We start from the raw sequence: 16103 nt of genomic DNA, 5'->3' as shown, positions 1-16103 counted from the left end.
TCTACTGCAGTGTAGCTATGGACAGTGTACATGCCTGACATCAATTTCAAGAACAACACAAGCCCAAAACACCTAGTTCACAAATATATCCATATCTTTAAATAGTAAACAATAATACCAGAAAAAGTCACACCATAGCCTTAAGTTAAGAAATTTGCCAGGGGCCAATTTACGAAATTGGAGCCTGCCGCCTCAACTTCAAACTGGCGACACCTGGTGGTGGCAAGGGGAGGTAATTCTTAAGAGTTATTGCCCTTTGTCTACATGAAGTGGATGGGGAAAAGAACATTTTTTTATTTTATTAAGGCTGGGTTCTGGAGGCTGTAGGCTTATGTCCGTAATGTTAATGTGATTAGGTAAGTATTTACTTTAGTTAAAAGTCTGCTTTCTTATATATGTTTTAAAGTCATCACAATAATTGGAATTCTTTCTCTTTTTAATCCACAGCAAAAATTTTACAAGTGCAGTAAAAGCTTATGGTTCATCTTACAATAAATGCGGGATGTAGAAAACCCAAATCTCACTTACTGTAAACCTTGTTCTTTGTTCTTCAATGTACATGAAAGCAATTGCATGTCTAAAACAAATTGCTGCACAAACAAGTTTTTGTCACATTATCATTTTCATGTTGGCCTTTGACCTTAATGGTTTCTGTTGCCATATAGGCTGTCAATGTACATGTGCCAAAACCACCAAGTGGAGTGTGCGTAAGATAGTAAGCATATTGCCTAAATAATTCTATGCAAATAGGCCTGCCAAGAAGATTTAGAGCAAAATAATAACTAAATAAAATGTGATATAAAATTGGGTATGAACTGAAATTTATTCAGACTACTGGTGATGCTAATTTCCAGTGCATTGTATTACCTGATGGGAAAGTTGGCAATTGCTATAGGTTTACATACTTCTGAAGTTCGTAGACTTGCTTCATTTAGGGGCTCCAGTGGGAGTAATGTTTGTAATTGAATCCAAGAAAGACTGGTGTAGCAAGCAACTGATCCTGTTCCCAAGAACAGCAACATGTAATAAAATGCTTAGGTTGTTTGTCCTTGGGTATGGAAAGACATTATTGAGTTACATGCTTTTTTTAAAAAAGAAAATGAATTAAAGGTAAAAAAATCAGTGACTTTATTGTAAAAATGCTAATAAAAATTCATCCTGGCAGGTGCAATGAATTTATGCTTTCATTAATATGGCAGAGACCTTGGAATTATATATGGAGGCACATCAGAAAAGTTTTATTATGACAGCCTGACATCTACATCGTCTCTTGATCCAGTTTTTAGCTCTACTGGTCATAAACTTGTTATGATGTTTAGTTTGTCCTAAATAAAAATGGTGCTGATCTGACTCCAACATCACAAATATTGCAGACATCTATGATTTTTTTTTCTCACTGCCTTTCAGTCCCTTTGAAGGATTCTATCTGATTGATTGCCATGAAACTTGGTCAAATAATATGATTTATATGAAAAATGTTACATATTATGGTGATCATCTAGTGATACAGATACTGAACAGTCTTTGTGCTGCCATGATTTTTGTAAAAGTTATTGTTCTTTTTGACAGCTGGATGGAATTTTGTGAATGCAGCTACTTTTTCAGTTTTTACTGGATTGCTGTTAAACTTGGTACATATTATGGTCATCATCATCAGATTTGAATGGGGACAAATTATTATTCTCAAGCATTTTTCAGAAGATTTGTGCACTTTTTTATACTAGAGATTCATGTCTGTCATGGGTAGGGGTGTGATGCATAAGGTGCAGGGATATATGTGTGTGAGGAAATTACTCTTCATTCCTCTGGTTAGTGTAAAATATATTATATACTTGTTTATTGAATGTATTAACATTGTTCTTTTTTCTGTATTATGATTATGAAAGTCATCAAAAGGTGATCTGTCAACAATTTTTAGTTGCCAATTCTGAAATTGTGGTCACAAATTCAACTACTTTAGTAGCAACTATTTTAACATTAATAGAGAAGCATAGTGCCATTTTTTTCAGATTTGGGGTTTTGTGGTACAGCTGATTTTAGCTACTTGTACTTCATTCTGAACTAACACCAATTTTTTTTGTTTAGCTGCTTGTCCTTCACAGTGGGTTAATTTAGCTACTTGTATTTCATTCTGAACTAATGCCAGTTTTTGTCCATGGTAATTTAGTTACTTGTACTTCATTCTGAAATGGATTAATTTAGCTGCCTTTACTATATTATGAACTATTGCCTATTTTTATGTGTTAATTTAGCTACTTTTACTTCACTCTGAAGTGTGGGTTAATTTAGCTGCTTGTAATGCATTGTGAACTATTGCCTATTGTTATGTGTTAATTTAGCTACTTGTACTTCACTCTGAAACCGTTCCGGTGGCCTAGTGGTTGGAGCATCCGCCGTGGATGAGGTAGGTCGTGGGTTCAATCCCTGGCCAAGTCATACCAAAGACTTTAAAAAATGGTACTGACAGCTGCCTCGCTTGGCGCTTAGCATTAAGAGGTTAGTGTTAGGACTGGTCAGCCTGGTGTCAGGATAATATGACTGGGTGGGACATCATGCTACATGTCTGCGGCATGATGCCCCAGTGCTAAACATTACTATAAACTGTCACACTGCAGACATCATAGTGATATGACTGAAAAATTGTTAAAGCTATGTTGAAAATCTAGATCACTCACTCACGTCGCTCTGAAGTGTGGGTTAATTTAGCTGCTTATGCTGCATTGTGAACTATTACTTATTTTTCTGTGTTAGCTACTTGTACTTCACTCTGAACTGTGGGTTAATTTAGCTGCTAGTACAGCATTGTGAACTATTGCCTAGTTTTATGTGTTAATTTAGCTACTTGTACTTCACTCGAAGTGTAGGTTAATTTAGCTACTTGTACTTCACTCTGAACTGTGGGTTCATTTATCTGCTAGTACTGCATTGTGAACTATTGCCTTTGTTTATCTGGGTTGTTTTAACTACTTATACTTCACTCTGAATTATTGTTTATCTTTATCTTGGTTTTTTTTTTCAGCTCGTGGCTATTGATGTTAGTAATAATAAACTCATGAGTCTGTATTACTTTGCTGCTTTGACAGGAAAAGCCCCCAATATTACACAGTTAAATTTGGGGAAAAATAAGGTAAGAAACTTCACACATTAGTTCTTTTAAACAGTAGATTAAAAGTTCATTATTACACAGAAAAAAATAATTTACTTGAATTTTTATTTTAATTTTAAGCCTCTTTATTATGCAGTACACCTCTAATCATCTAAATAGTTATCTAAAATGTTAATTAGTATAATTATTACATCCAGACTACTTTGGCTTTAAATAGTTTTGATGATCCACATGTCCACTTTTATCAACATTTGCTGCTGCTTTCACAATATTGATTAGGTTTTTTTTCTTCAGAGGTTTAACTTTGTTCATAAACGATGACAGAAAGTATCTGAAACCGTAAGGTTTGGATGTTAGAAGTCAAGATGACTTGAAGTATTTTCTTAAATGTCGGGAATTGCAATTTAAGTTTGCATTCTTTGATAGGAAATTAACCTGAAGAAGTGCACAAAATTATTAAATATGGATGGAAAAATGCAAATACTAGTAAAATAAAATATGTTACCAGGCAGCAGTATACATAAAATTTCTACATTTCATTTACATATCTCCTCACCTCCATGCTTGGTCTCGAGGGGATTGAATCTCCAGTCTTCCTCAACTCATAATCTGAGGCACAAGATTTCTCTACCGTAAATGATTAAGTAAAATTCAGACTTGGATACTAATGCATGTTCTCATACACAGACAGGGAAATGTCTATGAGATCCCACACAGAGAAGATTTGGATGCTAATGCATATTACCACACACAATGATAAAAATGTCCAAGACTTCCCACATGGAGTCAGACTTGGATGCTAATGCATGTTCTCACACATGAACAGAGAAAATATCTATGTTCCCACATTGTGTCAAATTTGGATACTAATTCATGTTCTCATGTACAGACAAGAAAATGTCCAAGAGTTCCCACGTCAGTTTTGGATACTAATGCATGTTCTCATGGACAGCCAAAGAAATGTCCAAGAGTTCCCACATCAGATTTGGATACTAATGCATGTTCTCACATACAGACATGGAAATGCTCAAGAGTTCCCACATGGAGTCAGATTTGGATACTAATGCATGTTCTCATGGACAGCCAAAGAAATGTCCAAGAGTTCCCACATCAGATTTGGATACTAATGCATGTTCTCACATACAGACATGGAAATGCTCAAGAGTTCCCACATGGAGTCAGATTTGGATACTAATGCATGTTCTCACATACAGACAAGGAAATGTCAAATATTTCCCACATGGAGCCATATTTATATACTAATGCATCTTCTCACGTACAGCCAAAGAAATGTCCAAGAGTTTCCACGTGGATACTGATTTAGTTATGTTCATGCTTCATCAAGATAATATATCTTTTAAGTGATGGAAGCATATCTAGATGAGTCTTTTCAGAATGAAATCATGAAAATTGAAATAAATGATACTGGAGAAATACTCTTGCAGTTTACTAGAAATATGTGGTGCAGTGTACTGTTTGATTGTTTTGGCATGTCTGATTAAAATCAATTTCAGGATCTGTAATGTAAAAGTAAAGTTGCACAGATTATATATTGCTCATTGAATTTGATGAGTCTTATCTTGGCATGTTACGGCACATTGTGTTATCATACCCTTTCACACATGACGTTATTTCACTGTTCTTCATCTTTATAGCATGCTGATATGACTCATAGTCTTGTAAAATTTAGTGCTTCTGCAATGGATTTACTTTTCCTTCCAATCAGTGTGAAAAATTGTATTATACAGATGTGAATTTCCTTTAATGGCTCATGCACCAAGCAATTAATCTGGATGTTGTACTTTGATGCCTGAGTAAAACTGTAAAATCAAGGCACATTTGTTTTTGCTCCTGCCTCAGTCTTTTGGAGAGCATATTGTTTTTAATATAACCAAATTTGGGATTAGACTTAGGCTAGTTCAGTTTTCGTGTTTTTCTATTTAAATTTGACTGAATCATGGTCTCTGTTTGACATAAAACTTTGCCCTTGCATATTGAACAAAGTTTCTTGCACAATATTGATGAATCCTAGGCATCTTGTTGCTTTCCTTGTCTGTGTGTAAATCTCTCTCTGTTTGAAAAGACTTTGATTTGCAGGAATGTACTTATTTTTCTTGTAGTCATGCTATATGTTGTGTTTATTTACAGTTGCGGAGCCTCGATGAGCTGGACAAAATCAGGGGCTGGACACTAGAAGAATTGACATTAGATGGCAATGAATTATGTGATAAGTTTAAAGATCAGTTGGGCTACATTAGGTAATGGTAAAGTTCATCTGTTGTCTTGACAACGACAACAAGTTCAAAGGTCATCAGCAGGTTCACTAGGTGAAGGGTAAACTTATCTGGGTAACTGCCTAGGTCTTGAGAGAGAGGTCTCTCGTACCATTTCTATTAATGCTGTCAGTTCTATCACTGTAGCAAGGTCTGTTCTTGGATGCAGCATTGCATGATTAATGCTAATTTCTTAAGAGTTATACAGATAAAACAGCAAAACATACAAAATATTGCACATCATTGTCCAGTGTTTGTTCTTACATTTAGAAAATTCCATCTTTTGTATCATATGGAAGGGGAATAAAAATTATGTTTTAGAGTAGATGCAGCTGTAGGGAAAAGTCCCGACACAGAGATCTCTGTTGATGATAATTAGTGTTATTGGCATGATTTTTACCTTGGTGCATGTCTTGCTTTATGTATTAGCCATTATTATTTATTATATCCAGTGAAAACCTTGATGAAATGGTGAAATTATGAGATACCTTTGGAAGCCATTAACTCATTCAGCCCTGAAGGTTTTTGTCATTTTCGCCTGAAATGCAAGTAGGAAATGCATTTTGGGGGCTATTTCTGAATACATCCTAATACATCCACTTCCAACAGATTTTCCATCAGTCTAATGCCTTGTTGTATTAGAAACATTTTTTTCGATTGGTTATTTTGCTCACGCATGAGCAGAAGGTTAAAAGTTGGATTTTTCTTTATATTTTTTTTTTCCTTAATGGACCCATCATTTTCATATCGAGACCACTCTTTATTCCAAATGCCCACCTTTTCCTACTTTTTGCAGACGTTCACCTTTGTGTAGTTCAGACCGGTCTGCCTTAGATCTGAGGCCACAAGGTCTAAAATCTGGACACAAAATCAGATTCCGACCACGGGCGAATTTTAGGTTTAAAAAAAAATGGGTCCAAAAAGTTAGGTTTTCCCTCAGTATTTTGTAGTACAACTTAAACATCCAAATTGTTTGGTATCATTGTTGAGCTATATCTGTCTGCTTTTTTGTAATACCACCCACTTTGGTTTATCTTAAATGATCTTGATGCTGCAGAGCTTGGAAGTCGGGAACAGCCTCATCACATCTACAGGCGGGATTGGGGCTGAATGAGTTAATGATTTATATATATATATATATATATATATATATATATATATATATATATATATATATATATATATATATACACACACACACACACACACCAACACTTACATGTATGCGTGTACACACACACTGAACTTCAAATATCGTGGACCCAGATCTGCACTCACATGATACCCAGCATATTGGGTTCTGTGCTGTTCATTATAAACATGATTTCAGGCAAACAGTATTGACCTTGATTAGCTGTACATTATATGCGTCCAGATTTTTGGCTTATGCTGTACAGAGATGGGCTCATGACATAACACAGATTTATGCATTGTTAATTTTGAAATAAAGATTGCCATTTTAAAGCCATCTCATGCTGGAGTCATCCTTGCAAGCCACTGGTGGGCATTACATTACATTTTCCAGATGGTTTATACTTGAACTGTTGAGTAGTAACATTTTCTGAAGACATTGTTTCTCACTAATTTTATTGATATATTCTTTTCTGATATCCATTTGGAATACAATAGTTGCACTTGATTTAAATCAATCAGATATTTTTAACAAGAAAGACATTTATTCTGCATTTGGTTATTAACATCAGAGGCAGAACTGATAGTGATATAAGCTATTTCAAGTATCTTTGTGATATCCTTATGTTGATTTTTATCATTATGATTAAAAACTAGATATTGTATTGCAGTTTGAAAGAAATGAAATTTTCACAGTGTTTTTCATAAAATGATGATTATAATATGAGTCTCAGCAATAAAAAGATAAAGAATAATCCAGAAAAATATATTTTACTTGCATCTGTGATTCTGCACAAGTTGACTAATACCTGCATTTACGGATTTCTCTATAGGCTTTACTCTTGCACTGAAAAAATTAAATAATGCAGAAAAAGTAGGAATTTTCATGTGAAAAATTATAACCAAGCAGATATTGGATTCAGAGTACCAGATACACTCGCTCCAGTCAGGTCCAACTGCAAACAACATAGACCCAGATCTGCCATTGCATAATATGATGGTAGATCAGGGTCTGTGTTGTTTGTTCTATCAATTACTCTTAAAAAACGGCACAGATCCAGATCTGCATGTGCATAATGTAATGGCAGATCTGGGTCCAGGTGCTGTTACATTTGGACTCAATTTATGAGTACAGGTACAGAGGATCTGGTTATCATGTTTTTTTGATGAAAAAATTAAACATTACAGATATCATAATTGAAAATGGAAACTGCATCAACTTTAAAAACTTAAAAATAATTTGACTGATCTAAAGAATATTGAAATACAGGTAATATAATCACTGCAACAAGTGAAAGATTTATGAAAATTAAATCTTGTTTTTAGATTTAGTCATTGTGTTTAAATTACATACATAGGATAAAAGTGCATGTTGCTATGTAAGTCAAATGTGAGAATTTTTGGACTTAAGACTTTTGGATTCTGCATATTTATGAATGTTTTAGATATTCCTTTCCATTGAACTTGAATAATTCACTATTATTTATGAAACTATCAATGTATTAAATCATGGCTTATTAAAAGATTTCTGTCTTTCATATCATTTGTAACTTCCTTTGGGTCAGACTTAGAAATTTCAAAACTTTCTACAATTTGTTGAGTTTTGTGGGAAAATATGGAATCCTGCAGTTGAAATTAATATATATGGAATCTAATAGATTCCTTCTATTTGATTGGGTAGGATGACATTATTTGACTGATTATGGGCATTGTGAAGTGAGCTTTGCTTAGGTGACGCAGATTGCACCCAATGACAGGTAAGATGATCCAGAAAGGGCATCAACCCAAGACAGGGGCAACTGGCACCTGAAGGGTTTCAAAAGGATACAATAAGGAATGCTCACCATAGTGGGGACAGTCATAATGAAGCCCATGAGAATTGCAGTACAGGGTCCTTTTGGATTTTTATTTGACTCTGTCATAGAAAGCTGAAACTTGTTTTGGATCATGTTGAAATTGGATAAAAAAATTAGTTTTGAATTTAAATTTCTACTTATTTGCATATTGATAGAAATACTATTAAATCACATTGAAATTTGATAAAGAAGTCAGTTTTAAAAAAATCTAAATTCTGATTATTTGTATATTATTCCTTACATTTTTGCATACGAAAAGTGACCTAAAAAGAAAATTCAGAATTTGAGACTTGCAAAAATATCTTGTGTTTTTGGTAACATTCTTATCTAGATGAACTGGGGGGGGGGGGGGGCATTTTTATGTAATAATTTAATTCTGTTGATCAAAAGTTTGCAAATGAGTGACAGAGTTAAATAAACTATAACTTTGTAAACTTGATTCATATATGTTTATATGTACATGCTACCATATTGCTGAGACCCATTTTTAACATGAGGCTTTCTAGTCATCTTAAACAAAGTAATCTCTCCAGATTCAAGCAATGACTTAAAGCCTGTGTTTGAAGAATTACTACATGCTAAAACGTTCATGTGCATGTCATGTCTCAGCCAGCAAGGACAAAAAGCTTGACTGCTTTTAGTATCAGACCAGGCTGTATTAAGTTTGGATTGGATCTATATATGCTGTACAGATTATTTTGGAGATTTATTTTGGGTTTGTGCATATTGTACATCTTAATATTTCTTTAAGATTAATTTTGGATCCATTTCTGCTGAAAAAGCTCATTTCATTGAGATATATTTTGAATCCATGTACAGCTGATATAAATGACAGAGTTCCAGATTCTACACCTGTTCATTAAAAGAAGCCAAAAAATATAGTATGGTTCTATTGGTAATAACTTTCTGATTGTAATTGCCAACCGATGGTTGATTGATTTGTAGTTGGGTTCCCTCAAGAAAGTTTTGATAATATTGCTAAATTTGGCCCCAAGGAAGTTTTGGTTAAAAACAATTCCCATGCATGAAAGATCTGATACAAATTTTTACATTTGACTCCAAGCAAGATTTGATAACAATTTGTACATTTGGCTCCATTCTTTGCATCCTCATGTATGATATGAAATCTTGAAAAGCATTGGGTTTTTTTGATGACTCTATTACCATCTGTACCAATGTATAACATGTAACCAGCTGTCAGGATCCTAGACCACAACATGCAGTTACTTAATGTGCTGCCATTTCAGGGTTGTTTTAGCTTGCTCACTGTCTTAAGTAAAATGAAAATAGAGCTTGTTCTGTCTGTGAATCATGTGTGAATTGCACAGAGCCCATTCTGTCTGTGAAGTATATGAGAACAGCATAGAGCATGTTCTGTCAGGGAATCATGTGAGAACAGTACAGTGCCTATTCTGTCAGGGAATCATGTGACACTAGCAACCTGTCATTGAATCGTAACAATTGCAACAGAGCTTAATCTGTCAGTAAATGATGTTACAATAGCAACAGAGCCTAATCTGTCAGTAAATGATGTTACATTAGCAACAGAGCCTGATATGTCAGTAAATGATGTTACAATAGCAACAGAGCCTGATCCATCAGTAAATGATGTTACAATAGCAACAGAGCCTAATCTGTCAGTAAATGATGTTACAATAGCAAAAGAGCCTGATTTGTCAGTGAATTGTAGGACATCAGATGTAGGTCCACACTGTAATTTGGTGTGCTTTATACCCAAAGAAACACAGTTCATGAAATCTTGAATAGGATAATTTATTTTCTATAATGTGTCACAAAGTCATAAATTTATTGAGTATATTTTGTATTTGATTAGCTGGGTGATATTAAGTGTAGATTGCTAATAGAGCACTGAATCCCATTTCTAATTGGTATTTTAATCAAGGTTGAAAAAGTATTACTTACACATAGTATTTGAAGCAAAATGTAAGTTGAAAATTGTGTGTGAAATTGAATTCAATTACAGATTCCTTAACTTCTCTCATACGATTCAGAACTTAAGACAGTACTCAAAGAATTTTAGAAAGTATCCTGCTTTCTGGACAAAGTAATTGACAAATCATCAGGAAATAAGTGTAAAATAATTTATTTATGAATCACCTTTATCATTTTCTGTTTAGATGCAGGCTGTAATACTGTACACATAACATTTGTAAGAATTTAAAAGTGAAATACAAATGTGTATTTATTTTGATTGGAGAACTGGCTTCAAAGTTTGCACACTATCACATGCAGTGGTTTCATTTCAGTGCTGTGCGGCAGAAGTTTCCCAAGATTCTGAAATTGGTATGTATATTTTATTTCCAAAGTGACATGGTTATTATATGGCAGGCTTCCAATAGCCAAAGCCAGAACAATGCAAACAATCAAGCACAGACAGGTAATTGAGATCCATTTATCAGATGTTCAGATGTTATACCATGCCAAATACCCAGTGATCTACAGATAAATGGATATCACTTACCTACCTGCACATAACTATTTTGACTGTCTTAGGCATTGCTCATTCATGACATTTGACTTCAGCTTTATCACTACATTCTATTGAAAATGAGATATTAAATTTGTCATTCATCTTTCAGTTCATCCATCCCACATTTGTTTCCACAATAACACCATTAATTATTATTGGATTTCTTTCTTTGAATATGTTTTATGGTCTTGATAAATTTGGGTACATCCATTACCTCATAAATCCAGCCCTTGCAAGCTTTCTTTTGGGTTGTTTAAGCAACAGATGTGCTTAAAGGTAATCTGTGTACCTGGCCAAAAATCATACTTGAGTGTTCTAACCTTGGACAGAGGAATTCATACAGAATCCTGTCTGTTGTCAGTTACCATTTCCTCTCATGCCTGGACAGCACACATTTTTATGGGTTCTCACAAATTCAGTACTGAGCCACCATGGTTCTGACCGCTCCAGTGGTCTAATGGTTAGAGCATCTGCCTCGGATGTGGGAGGTTGTGGGTTCGATCCCCTTGCGAGTCATACCAAAAACTTATAAAAATGGTACTAACAGCTGCCTCGCTTGGTGCTCAACATTAAGAGGTTAGTGTTAGGACTGGTCAGCCTGGTGTCAGGATAATGTGACTGGGTGGGACAGCATGCTGCAGTGATAGGCATCACTATAAACTGCCACACTGCAGACATCATAGCGATATGACTGAATAACTGTTAAAGCTATGTTAAAAATCCAAATCACACACACACACACACACCAGCAATAGATAGTCCCCTTATGCAAAATATATATGCCTATAAGTAAAAAAGTTAACTCTGTGTGGTTTTTGTTGTGTATAAATTATTGCTTATGCAATTGCTTAAGGATAGCTTACATGTGGCAGTGGGTGACCCGTTCTGTCAATCATGCATACAGAATAGTCCATTTTATTATAGATGGTCTTATATTAATACATCCCTCACCAACTAATCAGAACATTTTCTCCAACAACATCTTCTCCAACATTCTAGTTGGATTGGCAAGAGTGGCATCACATTTTATTTCTGTTGACCACCACCATCCTCACCACAATGCCTTCAGTTTTCAGTGGATTTGTTGATTAATGTTGCATTGCCACCTGAAAGAGTATTCACTTCATTCCACTTCTGTTTTATTCAATCAAGAATCTAATTTCAGAGGTATAATACATATTCAAACTGAACGCATTGAGTGTAGTCCACATTGTTGTCGCTGGCATCCTAAACTTTCGTTGGACAACCCAGTCTTTGCTATGAACCAAAGTTCATCGATAGCAGAAGGCAGTCCTTCTAAGCAAAGTAAATATGTTTATAAATGAAACTTGAGGTGGATCAGGTTTTTGTTGTATGTAAATATATGATTTTAAAACTAATGTTTATTTTTTTTTTTTAATCTGTTCATGTATATGTATAAATTTTTTACTTTCTTATATCAAACAATCAAAATTCTGTACATATTATTTTTCAAAAGAATTTGAAAAAAACATAGTTGATTGCTCTTTTTAAAATGCACAGACAGTTATTTTTGGCAAATATGGAGCACATGTTTAGAAAAGAGTCAATGAAAATCAAATTTGATAGCAGAAAATTTGCATCCTTTTACTAGCAAAACAGTGAAAGCAGATTTTGGTATTTCTGAATTTCATTGGGGTACATTTTAAATTAATCTGAATATATTTACTGTCCTTTCCCATGGCACCATCTATTTGGGAAATAACTGCTGAATGAGAGCCTTTTGACACTAGAGAACATTTGTGAGAAAGCTTGCTAGTAGCTTCCCTTTGGTCAGTGGTTCTTCCCGGGGTCTTCCTTGGTCCTTCATCTGCCAGATATACTGGCCACCATGTATAGCCTATCATGTGCTGAAATTGACATTAAAACCCACAAAATCAAAAAAAAACTTTTAATTTTAACTTCTTTATGAAGATGCCATGGTTTTACAAGTGAAACTAAATACACGTACCATGTATGCTTGCTTATAATTTGAGTCCAGTTGCAAAATACACAGACCCAGATCTGCTGTTGCATAATACACTAGCATATATGGGTCTGTGCATTTGCTAGGAGTAATCAGTAGAACAAACAACATAGACCCTGATCTTTTGGCATAGTATGCATTAGCAGAACAGCGTCTTTGCAGTTAAACTCATCAGAAGGCACTCTACAATTTCATATTTTGCATAGGATTAGATTTTTACAGATAAAGAATTTTCCTGGTTTTCCTCATGGGTTATACAATGAGTAGCTTAGGCATTATTAAAATAACTTTTAATTCCCTTTATTTTGGTGTATGATTGATGGGTTGAATTTGGGTTATAGAGTATACAGCTTGGCCTTTCTTCAGATATGAACCTATAAAAAAAATCTAGCTCTACTTGGTAATTTTCTCTTCTTGGACTTCAGAGGTAAATTGCAAAAAGAAGAACGAATAACATTTTGTACTTTTTACATATATTTTGTAATTCATTCATTGGACTTTCAGAAGCTGGTATTTTCTAGTCTGGCATTCATTTTCCCTATTTTAATAACTGCTAAAGATACTGTACTTTAGACTAATTCAGGCTAATTTTTCGAGCACACTGGTGCAGCTGGACAATTAGATCATTTACAGTTTCCACAAGTACAATATCCAATGAAGTTTCAGCCATAGTATATGAAAGTAATACAGATGTATGCCATCTTTCTCTCCATTGTGCATGTTGCAAATGCAAACAAGTTCACCTTACACCTGTCTCTCTCTCTCAAAAGTACATAATACAGTATCTGTAGAGCACCCCTTAAGCTATTATATATGGTAATGAGTGTGCAGCAGATCTTTTACCAGAAGAATGCATATCATTTTGATGGAAAATGCAAATGAACATATGCAACAAGTTGATTGCATTTAAAAATAAATCTTTGCAGGATGGACATCAACTTCCTCCACCTATAACTTTTGACATTGAGTCTTCAACAGAATTACCACCAATCAAAGTAAGTACCATTTAAATGTTAAAAATCACATTCTTATTTTCTTATGTTCTTACCTTATCTTTGATTGTTTTCAGTATTACCTTTCTATTTACATTTCTTATGCCTTACAACAGAAGCAGGAGCATATTTTGCCAAGCTTGTTCTTCCTTTTATATACCCATCTCTCTGCGACAGCTTCATGATTATGTCATTCCATGAATAGAGTTACAAGTAAAGATATCTCTACTGTAATTTTGTAAGAATAGACATCAGTGGACACTGAGTTGTGTGCACATCCATGTGCATGACTTAGAGATCTTGTGGACAGAAAATTGAAATGATGTGTTTATGATTCTTTAATGAAGACATTTTTAACTCACCCGGCCATGCAGCCAATGAGCTTTTTGTATGACCCTGTGTCTGCCGTGTATGGCCCTGTGTCTGCCTTGTATCCTTCTCCTTCAGCAATTGCTTGTTATCACTTTGAAGCTCATATTTCTGATCTGATACAAATCAAACTTGGAATATATGCTTGCATCATACAGATCTCAGATGATTTTGATAATGAGCAAGATGCATGCAAACTAATGAGGTGATCTTGCATCTGATTGGTTAAGCTTGTAAACCTTCTGAAAGCCATATTTTGATCCATTGTTGATCAAACTTGGAATATATTCTTATACATTATTATCAAAATCTTGGACAAGTTTGATAATGAGTGCTATCTGCACATTTTAATGACATGATGTTGCATTTGATTAACTGAGCTTGTTACCATTCTGGAATTGATATTTCTGATCTCATTTTCATCAAACATGAAATCTGACCTTATGTCACCATGACCTTGGATGATTATGAGCAAGATACTTATTAATGAGGTAATCTTACATCTGGCTGAACTTTTTACCACTGTGGAGGCCAAGTTACTGATATGATTTTCATAAAATTTGGAATGTATTCTTATACCATCCAGATCTCAGATGAGTTACATAATGAGTGAGATCTAAACAGTCTAATGAGGTGATCTACCATCTGATTGACTGAGTGCATTTTCACGATAGAGACTGTATTTCTGATCTGGTTCTGATTAAATTTGGAATATATGCATATATCAGCATTTTCTCCCACATCATTGAGGTGATCTACCATCTGATCAGCTGAGGGCTGTTACTACTATGGAAGTAATTTTTCTTTTGATCAGACTTCTGATATATGCATATATGATCAAAGTCATGAATTCAGGATGCATACTAATTAGGTGACCCTGCATCTGATTGGCTGAGCATGTTAGTATAAAAACAATTTCTGGGATGGCAGAGTGGTTGAAACCTCCTACCTTTCCAATCACTGCCATCTCACCTCTCGCTGCATGGTTCGAGTTTCAGGTTTTGCCAATGTGGGTATGTGAGAAAGCTTGCCAGTAGCTTCGCATGTGTCAGTAGTTCTTACTGGGGGTTTTCCCAGGTTCTTCCTCCACCAGTTGTACTGGCTGATATATATGACCTATTGTGTTTATGAATCCTAATTTGTTCTTTTAGACAAATTATTTCATTATTTTTTTTTAGTCTTCTCTAAAAATAGATTAACTTTAAAAAAATTCATATGAAGTTGTATTGACACAAAAAGAAAAGAACAATTTAATATTCAACATCAAAATGAGAACTGAGGTTGATTATTGAATAAATTTACTTTTTATTCAAAAACTATTTATAAGTGTTGATAATGTAAAAGAAAGACATTTGCCCCATTTTTAAAAGCTATTTTAATGTCATTCAGTATCAAGAATACAAGACATACCAAAGTTGTGAATGGGAAAAGTTTAATAGTAAATGGTTATTATACAAACAGTTGAATAGATAATCTTCACAAAGTCTGTTGGTGTGTGAAGAAAAAGCATATTAATTGTCATCTGACAGATTTTTGTTCTTTACCTTTTACCTTATATGACACTGCTATTTTCCATTGTTTTTCTAAATTGTTATCTTGATCAGATCCAAAAAAAATCATATTTGTATTGTCATGAACAAGAAGTATGTGTGCTCCTTTATACAAAATATACATGGCCATATCTGTTTCTCTTATCACTGTATCAACCGCTCCGGTGGCCTAGTGGTTAGAGCGTCCGCCTCGGATGTGGTAGGTTGTGGGTTCGATCCCCGGCCGAGTCATACCAAAGACTTACAAAAATGGTACTAACAGCTGCTTTGCTTGGCACTCAGCATTAAGAGGTTAGTGTTAGGACTGGTCGGCCCGGTGTCAGGATAATGTGACTGGGTGGGACATCATGC

The 16103-nt window shown here is 34.6% G+C and overlaps 1 protein-coding gene across 1 annotated transcript in view; it reads left to right on the top strand.

Moving 5' to 3' along the window:
* The window catches only part of LOC149805395 (nuclear RNA export factor 1-like), a 122425-nt gene that overhangs the window by 57771 nt on the left and 48551 nt on the right, over positions 1 to 16103 (top strand). The window contains exons 11-14 of the mRNA XM_089949921.1: positions 3020 to 3127; positions 5255 to 5364; positions 10634 to 10670; positions 13768 to 13836. Of these exons, the coding sequence (XP_089806047.1) occupies positions 3020 to 3127; positions 5255 to 5364; positions 10634 to 10670; positions 13768 to 13836 (324 nt within the window). The remainder of the gene's footprint in view (positions 1 to 3019; positions 3128 to 5254; positions 5365 to 10633; positions 10671 to 13767; positions 13837 to 16103) is intronic.

Source organism: Sinohyriopsis cumingii, chromosome 2 (assembly GCF_028554795.1).
Source record: "Sinohyriopsis cumingii isolate HCF-2022 chromosome 2, ASM2855479v2, whole genome shotgun sequence".
NCBI lineage: Eukaryota > Metazoa > Mollusca > Bivalvia > Unionida > Unionidae > Sinohyriopsis > Sinohyriopsis cumingii.
The sequence above is the reverse complement of the archived record's forward strand: the minus strand, read 5'-3'. Positions and strand labels throughout refer to the sequence as shown.